The sequence below is a fragment of the Chiloscyllium plagiosum genome, unplaced genomic scaffold (assembly GCF_037043375.1).
Source record: "Chiloscyllium plagiosum isolate Xiang-an unplaced genomic scaffold, Cpla_swu_hap1 HiC_scaffold_4, whole genome shotgun sequence".
NCBI classification, from domain to species: Eukaryota; Metazoa; Chordata; class Chondrichthyes; order Orectolobiformes; family Hemiscylliidae; genus Chiloscyllium; species Chiloscyllium plagiosum.
Window position 1 is genome coordinate 104864694 of NW_028270142.1, and position 19207 is coordinate 104883900.

At 39.0% G+C, this 19207-nt stretch overlaps 1 protein-coding gene across 5 annotated transcripts in view; it reads left to right on the top strand.

Moving 5' to 3' along the window:
* The window catches only part of esrp1 (epithelial splicing regulatory protein 1), an 84212-nt gene that overhangs the window by 35243 nt on the left and 29762 nt on the right, over window positions 1-19207 (top strand). For 4 of the 5 annotated variants that reach the window (XM_087986541.1, XM_043688049.2, XM_043688051.2 and 1 more), the window contains 3 exons: window positions 791-1009; window positions 5544-5742; window positions 17336-17510. In XM_087986541.1, the coding sequence (XP_087842667.1) occupies window positions 791-1009; window positions 5544-5742; window positions 17336-17510 (593 nt within the window). The remainder of the gene's footprint in view (window positions 1-790; window positions 1010-5543; window positions 5743-17335; window positions 17511-19207) is intronic. The other variant, XM_043688050.2, reaches the window with a different exon arrangement.

Consider the following 19207-nt stretch of genomic DNA (forward strand, 5'->3'; position numbering starts at 1 on the left):
TGCTTCCAGGTGGACCTGTTGGTCTGTGGCCTGGTGTTGTGTGGTTTTTTGACTTGCAAGTTTGGTGCAATAGCAAATAATTACTTCTTTCAGTATCACACTAGACCTCACAAAATTTGTATGGCACTCATTAGAAACCAAAGGCAAATTATGTGTGAGGAGAATAGCTTGAAAGTTCCAGAGAGGAATTGTTGCAAAAATTTTAAATGTGAATCAAACTTGAGTGGTCAGCAAATTCCACCAATAAAATGAAGTTGAATGAGAAAAAAGAATAGGCTGCGGTTGTTTTCTCTGGACCAAAGGCTGAAGGGTGACCTTGTAGAGGTTTATAAAATCATGAAGGGCATGGATAGAATAAACAGACAAAGTCTCTTCCCTGGCATGGGTGAATCCAGAACCAGAGAGCATAGGTTTAGGATGAGAGGGGAAAGATATAAAAGAGACCTAAGGGGCAACTTTTTCATGCAGAAGGTGGTACGTGTGTGGAATGATCTGCCAGAGGAAGTGGTGGAGGCCAGTACGATTGCATCATTTAAAAGGCATCTGGAGGGTTTGGAGGAATATCGGCCAGGTGCTGGCAAGTGGGACTAGATTGGGATATCTGGTCGGCATGGACGATTGGACTGAAGGGTCTGTTTCTGTGCTGTACATCTCTATGACTCTATGAGTAGTTATTGAACTAGTTTTACCAGTTTCAGAAATTTGAAATTTAAGGGAATTTTCTTTAGGTTAGGGAATATATTTGCTTTAGAAACTTAATATCCTTTTTTTATGTTTAAATTTTCTACAGGTTCTTAACAGATATACATCCACTCCTCTCATGCCCATAGCTCCTGCTCCTATTATTCCTATGATACCCCAACCATTTGTGCCATCTACTAATCTGCGTGACTGTATTCGTTTGCGAGGCTTACCTTACGCTGCTACTATTGAGGACATTCTACAGTTCCTAGGTGAATTTACTTCTGATATACGACCTCATGGAGTGCACATGGTGTTAAATCAGCAGGTAAGAAAGTAAATCAAATTTTATTGAGAATCTCGCATTAATTTTAGGATGTTGTGGTTCTGTTCGCCGAGCTGGGAATTTGTGTTGCAGACGCTTTGTCCCCTGTTCTAGGTGACATCCTCAGTGCTTGGGAGCCGCCTGTGAAGCGCTTCTGTGTTGTTTCCTCCGGCATTTATAGTGGTTTGTCTCTGCCGCTTCCGGTTGTCCATTCCAGCTGTCCACTGCAGTGGCTGGTATATTGGGTCCAGGTCGATGTGTTTGTTGATCGAATCTGTGGATGAGTGCCATGCCTCTAGGAATTCCCTGGCTGTTCTGTTTGGCTTGTCCTATAATAGTAGTGTCAAACTCATGTTGTTTGTCATCTGTGTGTGTGGCTACGAAGGATAGCCGATCGTGTCATTTCGTGGCTAGTTGGTGTTCATGGATACGGATCGTTAGCTGTCTTCCTGTTTGTCCTATGTAGTGTTTTGTGCAGTCCTTGCATGGGATTTTGTACACTATGTTGGTTTTGTTCATGCTGGGTATCAGGTCCTTTGTCTTGATGAGTTGTTGTCTGAGAGTGGCTGTTGGTTTGTGAGCTGTTATGAGTCCTCGTGGTCGTAGTAGTCTGGCTGTCAGTTCAGAAATGTTCTTGATGTATGGTAACGTGGCTAGTGCTTTGGGTTGTGGCATGTCCTCATTCCGTTGTCTTTCCCTTAGGCATCTGTTGATGAAATTGCGAGGGTATCCGTTTTTGGCGAATACATTGTAGAGGTGTTCTTCTTCCTCTTTTTGCAGTTCAGGTGTGCTGCAGTGTGTTGTGGCCCTTTTGAACAGTGTCTTGATGCAACTTCTTTCGTGTGTGTTGGGGTGGTTGCTTTCATAGTTCAGGACTTGGTCTGTGTGTGTGGCTTTCCTGTATACCTGCAGCACACCTGAATTGCAAAAAGAAGAAGAAGAACACCTCTACAATGTATTCACCAAAAACGGATACCTCCGCAATTTCATCAACAGATGCCTAAGGGAAAGACAATGGAATGAGGACATGCCACAACCCAAAGGACTAGCCATGTTACCATACATCAAGAACATTTCTGAACTGACAGCCAGACTACTACGACCACTAGAACTCATAACAGCTCACAAACCAACAGCCACTCTCAGACAATAACTCACCAGGACAAAGGACCCGATACCCAGCATGAGCAAAACCAACGTAGTGTACAAAATCCCATGCAAGGACTGCACAAAACACTACATAGAACAAACAGGAAGACAGCTAATGATCCGTATCCATGAACACCAACTAGCCACGAAATGACATGATCGGCTATCCTTCGTAGCCACACACACAGATGACAAACAACATGAGTTTGACACTACTATTATAGGACAAGCCAAACAGAACAGCCAGGGAATTCCTAGAGGCATGGCACTCATCCACAGATTCGATCAACAAACACATCGACCTGGACCCAATATACCAGCCACTGCAGTGGACAGCTGGAACGGACAACCGGAAGCGGCAGAGACAAACCACTATAAATGCCGGAGGAAACAACACAGAAGCGCTTCACAGGAGGCTCCTAAGCACTGAGGATGTCACTTGGACAGGGGACTAAGCGTCTGCAACACAAATTCTCAGCTCGGCGAACAGAACCACAACAACGAGCACCCGAGCTATAAATCTTCTCACAAACTTTAATTTTAGGATATTAGTAGAGGTATGTTAAATGCGATATATGTCAGGAAGTACACTCATTCAACATTAGTGAGTGATAAAATAGGATTACTTCTGCAATTGTGATCTAATGTTCTTTATCTAGATAGATTTTGTCTGGCTTATTCAGTTATGGAAAGTACGAATTGCTTGAAAATGTCATGCAGCAAAGATGATTTGGAGACATCGGTGTTGAACTGGAGTGTACAAAGTTAAAAATCACACAACATCACATTATAGTCCAACAGGTTTATTTGGAAGTACTAGCATTTGGAGCACTGCTCCTTCTTCAGATGATTGTGGAGAATAAGACTGCAAGACACAGAATTTAAAGCAAAAGTTTCCAGTGTGATGTAACTGAAATTATATATTGAAAAAGACCCGATTGATTGTTAAGTCTGTCAACTTTTAGAATGACCATGTTGGTATCAGTTCTGTCATATGTAAATCGCAAAACATTTTTTTAAAAGTTACATTCTCCAGTGCACTTTAACAATTAATGTCATGTTGGCCCAGATAAGGTATTGAAGGTGTTAACTCCCTGTGAGGCTGTCTGTGCCACAATGGTCAGACTGATTATAATCTAAAACACGGATTTCCAGAATCTTATTTGGATATATGCAGTTTTTGAGCAAAGTAAAATGTAATTTTGCAAGTACAGATTCACCCCACAAACTTTTATGTGTATGTGTGCATGTGGGTATGTGTGTTTGTGTTGGGGGGGGAGGTGGTGGGGGGGATAGTGAGGGAGGTAATGAGCGTCTGTGAGAGGGTGTATGTATGTGTGTGAGTGTGAGTGTAAAGGGGTTTAAGTCTGTGAGAGGGTGTGTGTGGGAACGTATGTGTGTGTACGAGAGAGAGTTTGTATGAGAGTGTGTGTGTATCTGTCTGGCTGTGTTCATCTATCTATGTGTGTGTGCATAGTGGAATGGAGTCACCTGTAGTGTGACATGAGGCCAGTTGAGGCCATTCCCATGGGTACCAAACTTGGCGATCATCCTCTGCTCGCCCACTTTTTCCTGATGAAGGGCTTTTGCGCGAAATGTCAATTTTCCTGCTCCTCGGATGCTGCCTGACCTGTGCTTTTCCAGCACCACTCTAATCTAAACTCTGGCTTCCAGCATCTGCAGTCCTCACTTTTGCCCACTTTTCATTGTTGCCTGTCCCGAAGTCCATCTTGGAGGACGGTCACCCGAAGGTCTGAGGTCGAAATTTCTGGACCGCTGAAGTGTTTGCCAACTGGGAAGGAACACTCCTGTCTGTTGATTGTTCTGCAGTGATCATTCATCCATTGCCGTAGCCTCTGTTTGGTCTCGCCAACATACCATGCCTCAGGGCATCCTTGCCTGCAGTGTATGAGATAGACAATGTTGGCTGAGTCCAAGGTGGACTTTGGGACAGGCAACAATGAAAAGTGGCCAAGCAGAGGCTAATAGCCAAGTTCGGTACCCATGGGAACAGCCTCAACTAGGACCTTGGGTTCATATCCCACTACAGGTTCATGTCCCATTGCACCACACACACACACACACTCTCAGACTTAAACCCCTTTATAGTCACACACATACACATACCCTCTCACAGACACTCATAACCCCCACCATCCCTCTCCCCCCCACACACACCCCCACATGCACATAAAAGTTTGTGGGGTGAATTTGTACTTGCAGAATTACATTTTACTTTGTTCAAAAACTGCGTGAATCTATGTAAGATTCTGAAAATCTGTTTTTTAGATTAGAATTAGTCTGACCATTGTGGCACAGACAGTCTCACAGGGAGTTAACACCTTCAATACTGTATCTGGGCAGATAATGCTCAAGTGCAATTGTTAAAGTGCACTTGAGAATGTAACATTTTTTTAAAAAGTTTTGCAATTTACATATGAAAGAAGTTAAAAATCACACAACACCAGATTTTTAATTTTGTATACCCCAGTCCAACACTAGCATCTCCAAATCATATGAAAGAACTGATACCAACATGGTCATTTTAAAAGATGAGAGACTTAACAAATAATCGGATCTTTTTCAATATATAGTTTCAGTTACATCACACTGGAAACTTTTGCTATAAGTACTGTGTCTTACAATCTTATTCTCCACAATCACCTGATGAAGGAGCAGCGTTCCGAAAGCTAGTGCTTCCAAATAAACCTGTTGGACTATAACCTGGTGTTGTGTGATTTTCAACTTTGTAAGCAGCAAACATATCTCAATTTGTGGAAGACGCTTGACAGGTCTTTAGAGTCAGCCTTTCTGTCTCAGCCTGAGGGCCAACACAGCCTCAGTAATTTAGTGGTCATAGTGATGGACTGGTAAATAATTTTCTTTACAGGTTTCCTCTAGTTTGAAGAACCCTTGTGTTCTTCCTGCTTTAGCATCTTCCAGTTCCTCTGGCTGGGCTGCAGGCAAGACTAATTGGCAAGTCCCCAAATTGTCTAATAATGGATGAGTCAACCAGGGACAGACCAGAGAATTTGTTGCCTCCAGTATGATTACAGACATGGATAAATAAGTATCAGCAGGGTTCAGGCCCACTTATGGTCTCAACTTCTGAAAATCTTTAAAGGAGGTAAGATTCCACTGTATGGAAAATGTCTCCCAATTAGTAAATATTAGATGGAAAGTACAGACTGACAAATTACCCAAAAGAACAACTTCTATCAAAATTAATTTTCTTCCAAGTAAAGATTAGATTAAAATAGGTCTGAGTTTATTACATTTCTTTTGTTTTCCTAGCGTGAGTTAATAAAGCTGTACTAGATCAGGGATTTCTTTCTGAGAAGGGAGATCTTTGCCAGACTTATTAACAGGAGCACAATTACCTCTTTAGGGCCGTCCTTCAGGTGATGCCTTTATCCAAATGAAATCATCAGATCGAGCATTCCTGACTTCTCAGAAGCGTCACAAAAGAACAATGAAGGACAGATATGTTGAAGTATTCCAGTGTTCTGCTGAGGAAATGAACTTTGTGTTAATGGGTGGCATTTTAAATCGAAATGGCTTGTCCCCACCGCCATGTAAGTTACCATGTAAGTTTGCTTAGCTCTTGATGGTGCTCTACGCTGCTTGCTGGTAGGTGCTGGAGCTTTATGACTCTTTACATTCCTGGTTCTTTGATTCGGAAGATTTGGTACTATGTTCTGAATTTCAGTAGCCTGACTTGTACTAGTTCGTTCTGCCTTGGTTGTGGTTGGCTAAATTTGAGAAAATGTTATTCACATAGGCTAGCCATGGAATTTGACATAACATGTACGTTATTTAACTTTGTTCTTGCCAATTCAAATCAGGTCAGTTATATTGTTAAGTTCAAATAAAATCATTAAAAATCATGATGACTCATTGAACAATCTTAATAGGTTAACAACTATTTCCATGAAAAAAACATTAAAAACACAGAAATAATGCAAAGTGTTAAATATAAACAAGTGCTTTCTGACGAAAAAAATTAACGTGCTGGTGTTAAATTTTACCAAAAGATCCCTAGTTGACTTGATAACTGATTTGTACTAATGCAGCTGGTCTCTACCAAGTGATCTTAATGTTATCCTCCTTCTCTCAGTACATACTTTCCAGAGTGACAGTGCTTGACAGGCTGAACTCTCCAGCGCTGAGTATCATATTGGAACTACTGTACTATAATCGAGTATCAACGTGCCAGCAGTACAAACATAACACACTAAATATATTGCCACTAGTACTCCACGGCCGGAAGTTAATGGTGAATGGAAAATCAGTATTGCAAATCTTTTGGTCACAAACAATTCTCCTACAATTGCCTCAAATTTTATTCAGCAGTCTTGTTCAAAATGGGTGTTCTACTTGAATGAAACTTTTCATATCACTCAGAAACTTTTAAATTCTTTGGTGACATTTGTAACAGTTAAATATTAACTTCCAAGTTGGTCTTAATTTATGTTTACAGACACTGATGTTTTAATTCCATGGCAAACCTATAACTAGTACATCTTTTGTTTCTGACTGGGCTTTTGCAATTCTCCTTTTTGAAGCAAAGGTAATCTTCTGAGGTAATGATTGCAGTGAGGGTTAGGTTGTGTCGTAGCTGTTCGGTGAAATAGCAAGAAAGTATTTAGTTCAAGACGGTCGGTGTAATTGGGAAGTGTGGGTGAGAGAGACTTCCCACTGTGGGACCGGGTAGGGGAGTCCAAAACTAGAGGGCATAGGGTTTAGGTGATTGGGGTAAGATTTAAAAAGGATTTGCAACTTTTTCATGCAGATAGTGGTGTGTGTATGGAATGAGCTACTACAGCAGGTAGTGGAGGCTGGTACAATTACAACATATAAATGGCATCTAGATGAATAGGAAAGGGTTTAGAAGGATATGTGCCAAATGCTGGCAAATGGGACTAGATTAATTTCGGATACCTGGTTGGCATGGACCGCAGGGTCTGTTTCTGTGCTGTACATCTTTATGACTATATGACTGTTAAGGAATCTCATGATGTGATTTCAGCAATTAAACTCATCCATAAATGTTACAGAAACATCTTGTTCTTTGCCAGTCAAATTAGCTTGCCAATGTTGATGCCTATTTTTCATTTACATGATGCCCCTAGTCAGCATTATCCAAGAGCACTAGCTGTTATGTCAATCATGATGATAGCTGGCTTCCTCAACAGTACTTCTTTTTAATTTATCCTCTGTTGCTAAGTTACAAGAATGATTATCTAATATTTACTATTGGGTTGTCAGAATTTTTGTCCAATAAATATTTGGAAGACAGTGAGTATTGTTTTTCATCCTCACATCAAACCTCGTCCCCTCGATACCAACTCAGTTCCTCTTCTTGGCAACAATCGGAGTTTAAGCCAGTCTGTTCACAAATTGAGTGGCATGTTTAAACCTGAAATGACCTTCTGACTTCAGTCATGCTATCATTAAGACTGCCTCTTTTCACCTCTATTATATTGCCTGACTTTGCCCTGCCATCAGCTTATGTCCTGTTGAAACAGTCATTCATTCCTTTGTTATTTTGACATGCAACCATTCTGCTGCATTCCTGGCTGGTCTCCCACATTCTATCCTTAGTAAACATGAAATCATTCAAAACTCAGCTGCCCATGTCATAATCAATAAGTAGTCTCGCTGGCTGACTTTTGCTCACAGTCAACATCTGGATTTTAGAATTCTCATTGTTGTTTTCAAATGGGTCCACGGCCTGACCCTCCCAGTCAATAAAGATCCGGGCTCCTATCATTCTAGTCTATTGTGCATGTCCAACTTAAATTGCTGCATTATCGATGGCCATGTTTTTAATTGCCTAGGCCCCCATGCTCTGGAATATTTTCCTACATCTCTTCATCTTGATTTCTTCTTTTTAAGAGAATTGTTAAAATGCTCTTCTTTGACAAACATTTGGTTATCTGACACAATACATCCTTATGTGGCCCACTGTTATGATTTGTTTTATAATATTCCCCTGAAGTGCCTTGAGACATTCCATTAAGGCACTATAGTAAATGTAAATTGTTAGAATTAAACTAGATTGAAGCCACTAAACGAATGGAAAAAGATAGAAATATAACATTTTTGTTAACTTGTTTGAATCCTTTATATCAGGTTTCTGACAATCTGACATCAGAAACTGTTCCAACTAAAGTGACAGATGTCATTCTCTGTAATGAACTGTAATGCATTAAGTCTCTTGTCATCCTTGATTTCTCTACATCATTTGGCACATTGGTTACACCAGCTTCCTCAAAAATCTTTACTCCATTTTCCAGTTTTGTGAAGTACAATCACTTTGTTCTATTATTGCTATCTAAATGGAATATTTTGAGAAATGACATTCTACTCCCATGCCATTTGAAGTCCTCAAAAAATGTATTCTTGGCCCAATCCTCTTCCTGATCAAAGTTCTTCTTTTTGGTCCCCTTAAATCTCCAGACATCGAGTCATCATCTACCTCGACACCAACTGTTTGGATCTCTTCATTGCATCTGTTCTAGCACCCAGATTTGGGTGACCTATTACTTTCATCAGCTAAACATTTAGGTCAGATCATGCACTCATTGCCCTTACAATGGAATATTAAGAACTTCTAGCAATTAATTCATAGAAAGAATGGACACAATACAAGCACGAACAGTTAATATTGCCTATAAACTATGTACGTAAGTATAGACAAAAAAACTTAATTCATGACCTGACATCACTGTGACTTAGTTACTAAACGTGTGTATAATTTGTATAGTTAACCATTTACTCCATACTTTCTGCTGACTCCATTTCTCTCTCTGTATTGCCTCACTTGAACTGGACTTCAATAAAATGTTATGATTAATCTGTAATTACCTTACAATTAAGAAGCCTGCCAACATCCACCTCCATAACATTATGCACTTCCTTCCCTTTCTTGGCCAATCTGCTGTTGAAACTGTTCAATATATTGCCTTGTTACCTTCGCACACTCAATTGTTCAAATTATAGCTGATCTCTTTTTTGCATTGTGTTCAGTATTGGTCTCTTTACTTAAAAGAAATACCTGCCAATAGGTGGGGTGCAGCAAATGTTTGCCAAGCTTATTGCGGGGATGCTACGCTTGTTATGAGGGAAGAATGGGAGTTTAGATGAATGAGACCAAATCTCATTGAAATGTACAAAATTCTCACGGGACTGGACAGACTGGATATATGGCTAATGTTTGCCCTGGCTGAGGGGTGGGTGGACGTCATGATCTCATGATACACATTAGATATTTTTGGCAGAGATAAAGGAAAACTTTTAGATTAGATTAGATTAGATTAGATTACTTACAGTGTGGAAACAGGCCCTTCGGCCCAACAAGTCCACACCGCCCCGCCGAAGCGCAAGCCACCCATACCCCTACATTTACCTCTTACCTAACACTACGGGCAATTTAGCATGGCCAATTCACCTAACCTGCACATCTTTGGATTGTGGGAGGAAACCGGAGCACCCGGAGGAAACCCACGCAGACACGGGGAGAACGTGCAAACTCCACACAGTCAGTCGCCTGAGGCGGGAATTGAACCCGGGTCTCTGGCGCTGCGAGGCAGCAGTGCTAACCACTGTGCCACCGTGCCGCCCACTAGATTAGATTAGATTACAGTGTGGAAACAGGCCCTTCGGCCCAACAAGTTCACACTGACCCGCCGAAGCGAAACCCACCCATACCCCTACATTTACCCCTTACCTAACACTACGGGCAATTTAGTATGGCCAATTCACCTGATCCTGCACATCTTTGGACTGTGGAGGAAACCGGAGCACCCGGAGGAAACCCACGCAGACACGGGAGAACGTGCAAACTCCACACAGTCAGTCGCCTGAGGCGGGAATTGAACCCGGGTCTCTGGCGCTGTGAGGCAGCAGTGCTAACCACTGTGCCACCGTGCCGCCCAACTTCTGCATTTTTAGAATGGTAAACCTATAGAATTGTCTATCATAGAAGGCGTTTGAGGCAAAATCACTGGATATTTTAAAATCTATAAAGATTTCTAGAGGCCAAAGGTGTCAAAGAGTAAGGTGAGTAAGCAGGAGGATGGGATTGTGATAAAGGATCAGTCTTGGTTGTGTTGAATGGCAAAGTGATGGGCCTCCTCCTGTTCCTATTTTCTACTCTTTATGATATTCAAATACATTAGGATCCAGAATCCCCCATCATCAACACCCTGGTGGTTATCATTGACTAGAAAGTGAACTTGACAAATCATATAAATACTGTGGCTATAAATGCAAGTTAAAGGCTAGGCCTTTTACATGAACACACTTGTCTATCATCTGCAAGGCATTCATCAGTCGAGTGATGGAATGGTCTTCACTTGTCTGAGTGACTGCAGCTCCTACAACACTGAATAAGTCCAAAACTATATAGAAGAAAGCTTCACAGTCACTGCATCTAACAGTTTAAACATTCACTACCTCTAATATCAATACACAGTGGTGAAAGTGTGTACCTGAAAAAGAAAGCCACCTTGGTTTCAACCTCTCATGTCCTTAAATGTCATGCACAGTTTCTAAGCCAAATAATGGTTTCCTGTATTAAGAGAGCTTGAAAGATTCACAATCAGGGCAACCGCTCTGTCCCACCTAACATGTTTTAAAAATGTAGGATGCAAACCGTCTGGTTCTGAAGATTTGTCACTCTTTACTTGCATTACTTTCTTCATTGTTATTTTGCGAAACTTGAGTTGAGTTCCTATCTTTTATTCAGTATCAGTTCATTTGGGATGTATGGTGTGCTATTCTCTTCCTCTGAAAAGAAAATTATTTAATATATGCAAGGGCCTGTGCATGGCATTACAGTTCCTATTATTAAATTATATTTTCCACATAGAAATAAAATAAAGTAGGTTTTAAAATCTCTCCAGTGCAATTCTTTCTTTTTAATTTATAGCCTATTCTGGTCTTCAGTAAGCCACCAATTTCTTTAAACTAGTGGTTCTCAGACTAGGTTCTGCAGAAGTCCTCAGAGGACCTGTGATGCTGTTGACAAGTGGGCAATCATTCAGGCTGCCCCAGTCAAGCGTCAGCAAGTGACGGTATAATCTGCTCCGCCTGTTCTCCTGCTGTTCCCTTTTTGTGCTGAATCTAGCATTCTGCTGTCCATGTGGTGTGCTTCCCCAGTGCTCTGCTCTCCTCCTGCTCCCTTGGTGTTGTCGAGATGCTCTTATCTCTATATACTTTCGATGAGGATAGATAGACTTTTCAGAAAAATCAGGTTCAACTGTTCCACTGATCTTTGTAAGTAAATGCTATCTGTTTTCCCAAAAGTTTTATTAATATAGCATTCAAATGCAGTGGTTTCATGTTATGAATTCCATTATTAGAGTTGAGGTGGAGTTTCTGTTTGAAATGGTGTCCTTCAATCGAAAATATTTGAGAATTATTGTTTTAAACATCGTAAAATCAAGCTGGAATTGGATTGTGAACAAGAGAGTAGGAATGGACAGGGAAATTGAGGGAAAGCAAGGGATGGCCTAGGTTTCACTGATAGTTCAAAGATCTCGTGCAGGCATAATTCCTTTTTTTGCGCAGTGACAATTCTATGAAAATGTATCTTAAAGATATTGGTGTATTCTGATAAAATGTACAGATGTCTTCAAATAACATCAACATTTAAATGATACTAACGTATCTCTGATTTCATTAGCCACAGTGAATCAAATGTAGCAATGTTTTCCCCTTCCCTCGATGTTTCATATTTAAAATAGTCATCTCTGTCCTGTTATGACCATGTCTGGACGATTGCACCATCACTGAAGTCCCACTATTCCAGAGCTTGTAACTTCTAAAAAATATTTTCTCATGGTCCAATTTTGGCTGAGTTAGACACTGTGATGCAAGAGCTAGGGGGAAAATGGATTATTTGTGCCAGGAAGCAGTCATACCCTTAGGGTTGGGTTGACTAATTTGGTTAGTATTCAGGCAAAGGGGCTTCAGGGATACAAGTGCATCAGACTTTGTATTATACAACCAGCTAATGGTACAGGGAATCACTTAGGAGGATGGAGTAAGAAAGAATATGAAGGTATTAGGTGATAGTATAGTGAGGAGGATTGACAACATCCTCTGGAGCAAAGTACATGAGTCTAGAGCATAATCTTTGCATTATTACATGAGCCATGTGAAATCCCTTAGGACAAATCAGAGAGATGAAAGCACAGTTCAGAGACTGACTTAGGAGAAGTGGGTTCCAGTTCATGGGTCACTGGCACTATTGCTGGGGCAAATGGAATTTAAACCAGTGTACCTGAGCCGTGCTGGGCTTGTGTACTTGCCAGCAGTATAATTAGCAAAGTAGAAAAGATTTTAAAGAGTAATGGAGCAAGGATTACATTTGAGAAGATATGGTAAATCAAAATGTAGTGTCAAGGCCAAAGGAAAATGTATGGGAAATTATAAACAGACTGGGACAGGATTGGATAATGAGTATGAACCTAAGAGTCATCCAACAGTAAGACTAAAATTTACAAAAGGAGTAAAAGGATAAAACTAAAATGTCTATATTTGAAAGATATTTGAAACATTCAGACAGAATGTGGAGGGGCCGGTGTTGGACTGGGGTGGACAAAGTTAAAAATCACACAACAGGTTACAGTCCAACAGGCTAATTTGGAAACACTAGCTTTCGGACCATCGCTCCTTCATCAAGTGGTTGCACTCAGACAGATTAGATGAGCTGATGAGACTGCAAATTGCAAAGAATAAATACAATATGGTCGCCATTAAAGAAACACTGCTGCAGGATGACATTAATTGGGACACAAATCTTTGAAAGGTACATTTAGGAATGAAAGGAAATTAGGAAAAGATGGACGGGGGTTGATCTGTTAATGTTAGCACAATGGAGAGGGATGACCTATGTTCAAGAAACCAAGGTGTGGAAATGGTTTGTAGAGAAGTGGGAAATGATAAGCATAAGAAATCAGTTGTGGGAGTGGTGAACAGGCCCCTTGATAGCAAGCACTCAGTACGCTAGGTATAAAGGAAGAAATTTTAAGAGCCTATCAGAAAGGCACAATAAAAAACATGGGAGACTTTGGTCCATGTATCAATCAGGATAGTTAGATAGACAAAGATAGCCTTATTAAAGAGTTCATAGAGTGTCTTCAGGATAGTTTCTTAGAGCAGCATGTTCTGAGGCCAACCAAAGAGCAGTTATGCTAGATCTGGTATTGTCCAATCAAATAGGATTAATTAATGATCTCATAGGGAGGGTACCCTGATGTAGTTTTACACTCAGTCTGTAAAAGACAGGAGTGGATCTGAGATTAGGAAGGGCAATTATGCATAAATGAAAATAAAGTGGCCAAAGTAATTGGGAAATTAGGTTAAAGAATAGGTCAATAGAATTGCATTGGCAGACATTTAAGGAGATTTCAGAATATAAAGAATTCTAATGAGTAAGAAAAGTTCTAGTTCCTCAATTCATGGTTAACTAGAAATGTAAAAGATAGAGACTGAATGAAAAGTAATACAATTGTGCAAAGATAGGTAACAGGTACAAAGATTGGACAAAATATAAAATAAAACCACAAACCTAATTAAGGAAAAATTAGATCATGAGTGAAAGCTAGCCAGAAATAGAAAAAAAAGATAGTAAGAGTTTCCATGAATATTTAAAGATGTGAAAAGCTTTAAAAAATAGAACACTAGTGATATAAAAAGTGAAACATGAGCATTGATAGTGGCAAATTAGAAAATGTCAGGAAGATTGGGCAGGTATTTTGCATTTGTCTTCATGAGAGAATACAGATACCATTCTAGAAGCAGCAATAAATTGGAAAAGGAAATAAGAAGGAACTCAGGAAATCACAATCAGAGATGTGGTCCAAAGTCTTAAAATAAATAGATAGTAAGATAGTTGATGCATTGCTTTTAATTTTCCAAAACATCCTTAATTGTGGAAGATCCAATGAGATTGTAAGATAAAGAATATGACTCTTTCAATCAAAAAGGAGGGAGACAGAAAGCAGCAAACTATAGACCAATTAGCATAATGTCTATCATAAGGAATGTGTTATGAGCTATTAAAGAAGTTTTAACAGGACACACGAATAAGTTCAAGATAATCAGCAGAGTCACCACAGTTTTGTGAAAGGGAAATTAAAATTGACCAATCTATTGGAGTTCTCTGGAAAAAGGGGAACTATACTTAGATTTCTACAAGGTATTTGATAAAGTGTCATATCAAAGTTTATTGCAGAAAATAAAACCTCATGGTGTGAGGGTAACTTATTGGCATGGATTACTGTCTAACAGGTTGCACCAAGTGGGTGTAAATGAGCCTTTTCAGATTGACACAATTCAATGAGTAACATGCCATAGGGATTGATGCTGGGACTGTAACTGTTTACTGTTTTTGTAAATTACTTAGATGCATAATATTGGTCATCTTATTTGAGGAAGTAGTTCAAAGATAGTTTACTAGACTAATACCAGGAATGGGTTAGTTGTCTGATGATGTAAGATTACACAAACTAGGCTTGCATCCACTGGATAGATAGATTCACTTAGAAAAGTAAGAGATGACTCAGTTGAAATGTATAAAATTCTGAAGAATATTGATTGGGTAGATGTGGGAAGGATGTTTCCTGATATGGGAGAATGTAAAACTAGGGATCAAAGTATAAAATTGCATGTTTAAAACAGAAATGAGATTATACTTTGCCTGAGTGTCATGAGTCTATGGAACTCTTTCCTGTGGTGGAAGCAGAGTCCTTGATTATTTTTAAGGCAGAGATAGTTTTTCGTTAAGCAAGAGTTTGAAAGTTATCAGGGTAGGCAGGAATGTAGATTTGAAGTTACAATCAGATTATTCATGATCTTATTGAATGTTGAATGAGGATCGAACAACCAAATGGCCTACTCCTGCTCTGGATTCATATATCATATGTAACATAGTCACAAATTTAAATACCTTATCTATGTCAACAAAAAAGTTCTATGAATTAAATTCGTTAATATTTCTCAATCTTTATTATCAAACCAAATCTTCTCCAATAAACATGCATAATTGGCTAATATACACAGTCAGCAACATATAAGCATCAGTGCTTATCTCTATCAATATTTCCAAAACTCAAACACAAATGCACTCATTTCAGGTAAAGAGGAAGTAAAACAGGCTTTTAGAAAACGAAAAAAAATCTGTTTGTCCAATGGTTTATTCTTGAGCACAAAAGGATAAAATGTACCACATACTAGAGTCAGTTGCTCCTTTCTGGCAAGTATGGTCAAACTACAAATCTCACACTGTCTTGCAGACACAGCTTGCTCAGAGAGCACAATCTTCACATGTTCTCTCAATCGCTCTTTAAAAGGAACAAATAGCTTTCTCCCTGAATTGACATAGAGGGTTTATTTTCAGAAATGGGCAACTTGTTTATAGCAAGGTTTTTTTCTAACTTAGTTTGTTCATAGCAGGTTTCCTCCAACTGACCAAATTAAAAGAAGAACCTCTCCAAGTCGGTCAGTATACAGTCCAGCAGTGGTCTTCAGCAAAGAAACAATTATCACCAGTCAAATGATTTCTAGAAAACTTTGTTTAAAATAAACCTCTAATGTTCACGGTGAACTTTCAAAGACCTCTTTTAAAGAATTCACTTAAGGCATGTCCAATAAGTTTCAAATGAATTCCTATTTCTACAATCCTCCAAATCTCGAATCCTCCAAGCTGTATTAATTACGAAGCTTCTTCATAACAGTGTTTAACTTTATTTCATGTCATCACATCTAGAATTCTGAACAATGTTAAAGTTTATTGTCTCGGAGACCCACTGTTAACCATGAAATTACTCCAATTTCATTTTCATTACCAATAGACATCCCAACCAATTGTCCAGTATGCTGTTCCCTTATTGTTTATTGGCAGCAGTAGTTTTTGTTAGCTTCAAATTTTGGCCTTTCCCAAAGAGGCTTCTGCGTATATTTAATAAGAGTATGCACTAAATACAATTTACTGAATTACCTTCATATTCACTGCAAAACACTCATCTTCTGTCATTAGCTGTCTGTGGCTCTGTATGGCTCTATATATCAAAGAAATATGGCTCTGAAGAGAACAAAATTTTGAAGGAAAATAATCTAAATTCTATGTCTTAATTTTATACAAATTTATGAACTGATTCTATTTGATGATTCCGCTTGTGTGTAATTTAGAGTGACTTGATGATCCCCAGAGGGCTTTACATAATTTTGATATGGTCTAAATGAGGACTGCTTGACAAGTACTAAAATGTGTTGGCTTTACAAAGTAGCACAATGATAAGAATGCATCTTACCCAATCATTAGATTGGGCACCAAATCCTGGAAAATAATTGATGGAGCTTTGAATTTAGCTGTTTGTATTTGCTCACTCAGTAGTGACCATGAAGCAGACCATGTTTGCTTTAAATGTTAAATCTGAATTAAGACTTTCAAGATATACAGAAAATATGTTAGCAATTAGAGAAGCAATTAAAAAGCCTTTTTAAGGACAAACATGTCCTTTAAAAGATGATATAAAGTGTTAATATAGGATTTCAATTTTATTAATCAGAGTACTTCCAAGTTATCTATAAACACTGAAAGCTTTTTTTTGTTCATGAATCCATTTATTTGTACGTTATGTTACTGATACTGAGCCAAGTAAGGATGTTAGGGCCAGGGACTGATAGCTTTGTGAAACTAATAGGTTTTCGAGAATGTTCTTGAAAAAATGTAAGAAAAACAAAGTTTCGGGTGGGATTTCCAGAGATTAGGCCAGTTGGCCATAAACCTTTCTTCCAGTGTTGGGATGAAGGTAAAAGAGAAATTTTGAGAGGCCAGAATTGGAGTAACATAGAGCTCTTGGAGGTTTGTAAGGTCAAAGGTGGTGATGGAGGTGGTGAATGTTGAGGCCATGAAGGGATTGAACATGACTCTTGCATAAAGGTCTAGTTACTTGGTTAAAGTACTAGTGTTTTCTTTGTCGCCTAGAAACCCTACTGCTGTGAACTATTGATTTCAAAAGGGGTATGGGAGAGAAAAAAAATTTCTTCTTGGATATTCACGAGGTGGCTAACTATGCATTATGGGCAAAGTGATCTAGAAGTTTACGGCTTTTACAGCTCTTAACACATGAGCAAATATTATGATTTCTCTGTTTTCCTGTCTAGGCTTGTCACCCTCAACATACAATACATTTCCAACACCGGCAACTATTATTTCAGCCGAATCTGCAGCTCTGTATCAGCAACCTGTGTTCATCAGTCCCCGAGCTCTCCCACCTTCTACAGCATTCTACCCAGCTGGGGCCCAGTTCTATATGAACTGTTCTGCATTATGTCCAAGGTGAGAATTTACATTGAGAAGCTTGTGATAAACCAAATGGTGTAATGTCCAATTAATGAGTCACTTAATCATGTACTGTAGAATGGTTATTGCAAAACCAGAAAAAATAAGTTCCTTCTTCAGTGATACACTCAATTCAGCTGTTGCTGTTGTTTAGACTTAGTCAAAGCAATTTTCCCTGAACGAATAATACATGTGTTCAAGCCATGTTCCAATGACATGAACACAACCTAGGCATATATTTCTGTGCAATGCTAAACAAGTACTATACTGCTGAAAATGCTTTTCTTTAGATACAACCAATGTCTGTTCTCCCCTCTGGATGAATGTAAAATATCCCATAATATGACTCAAAAAATAGCAACAAAATATTCCTTGCACCCTGGCTATATTTACCATTCAGTTAACATCTAAGGTAGAGGATCTGGACATTTATTTTGTTGCTGTTGATGTGAGCTTGCTGTATATAAGTTTGATGCCTTGTTTCTTTGATTACAACAGTGACTGCACCTCAAAAATCTTTCATTGGCCATTACGGACTTTAGGACATCTTAAGTTCAAGAAGAGTGCAAGATTAACTGATATTTTTTCTTTTTTTTCTTATGCAATAGTGAGGAAGTACATTAGCTCTGACAATGTGGAAGCTATATGGGAAGAGCTGAGAAACACTCAGGGCAAAACACATTAGTGGGCATTGTATATAGACCCCAAAACTCTAGGGTGTATTAGGGATGACATTAAATAGGAAATAAGAGATGCATGCAATAAAGTAACATCTTGTATTTATGTGTGACTTTAATATTGAAATAGATTGGGCAAATCGAATTGATAACAGTACCATAGAGGAGGAACGCCCGTATACAGGATGGTTTTCTAAACTAAAATGTTAAGGAACCAATCTATTAGAACAGGCCAGATTAGACTCTGTATTGTGTGATGAGAAACGAATAATTGGAAATCAAGTTGTGTGAGGCCCGCTGGGGATGAGCGACCACAATATGGTCAAACTCCTCATCAAGATGGAGAGTGATGGAGTTGATTCTGCAAATAGGATGCTTAATGTAAAAAGAAAGCCATAGAGCCAGGCATGTGATTTCCAGAAAAAAAAGTCCAGCCAATTAGCTTAAATCACATGACTTTCAAGAAATATCTTTAAATCAGCATTTGAAGGGAAATGGTGTGGGGAAATTGATCAGATTAAAGGCCAATAAATCCCCAAGTCCTGATAATCTACATCCCAGAATACATAAGAAAGTGGCACTAGAAATAATTGATATATTGATGTTCATCTTCCAAGATATTATAGACTGCCAAGCAGTCTCTATAGACTGAAAGGTAGCTACTGTAATTCCTCTATTTAAGAGGGTGGCAGAGAGAAAACCAGGAATTCTAGTCCAGTCAGCTTGACATCAATAGTGGGGAAAATGCTAGAGTACATTATAAAAAACTTAATAGCTGAGCATTTGAAAACAGTGGTAGGACTGGATAAAGTCAGCTGTGTTTACAAAAAGAAAATCGTGTTTGCCAAATCTACAGGAATTCTTTGAGGATGTAATTAGTAGAGTTGATGAAGCAAAGCCAATGAATGTTGATTACAGTATTTGGTGTTTCAGAAGACTTTTGACAAAGTCCCACATAAGAGATTAATGTGTAAAATTAAAGTGCATTGAATTATAGTGTCTTGAGATGGATGGAAA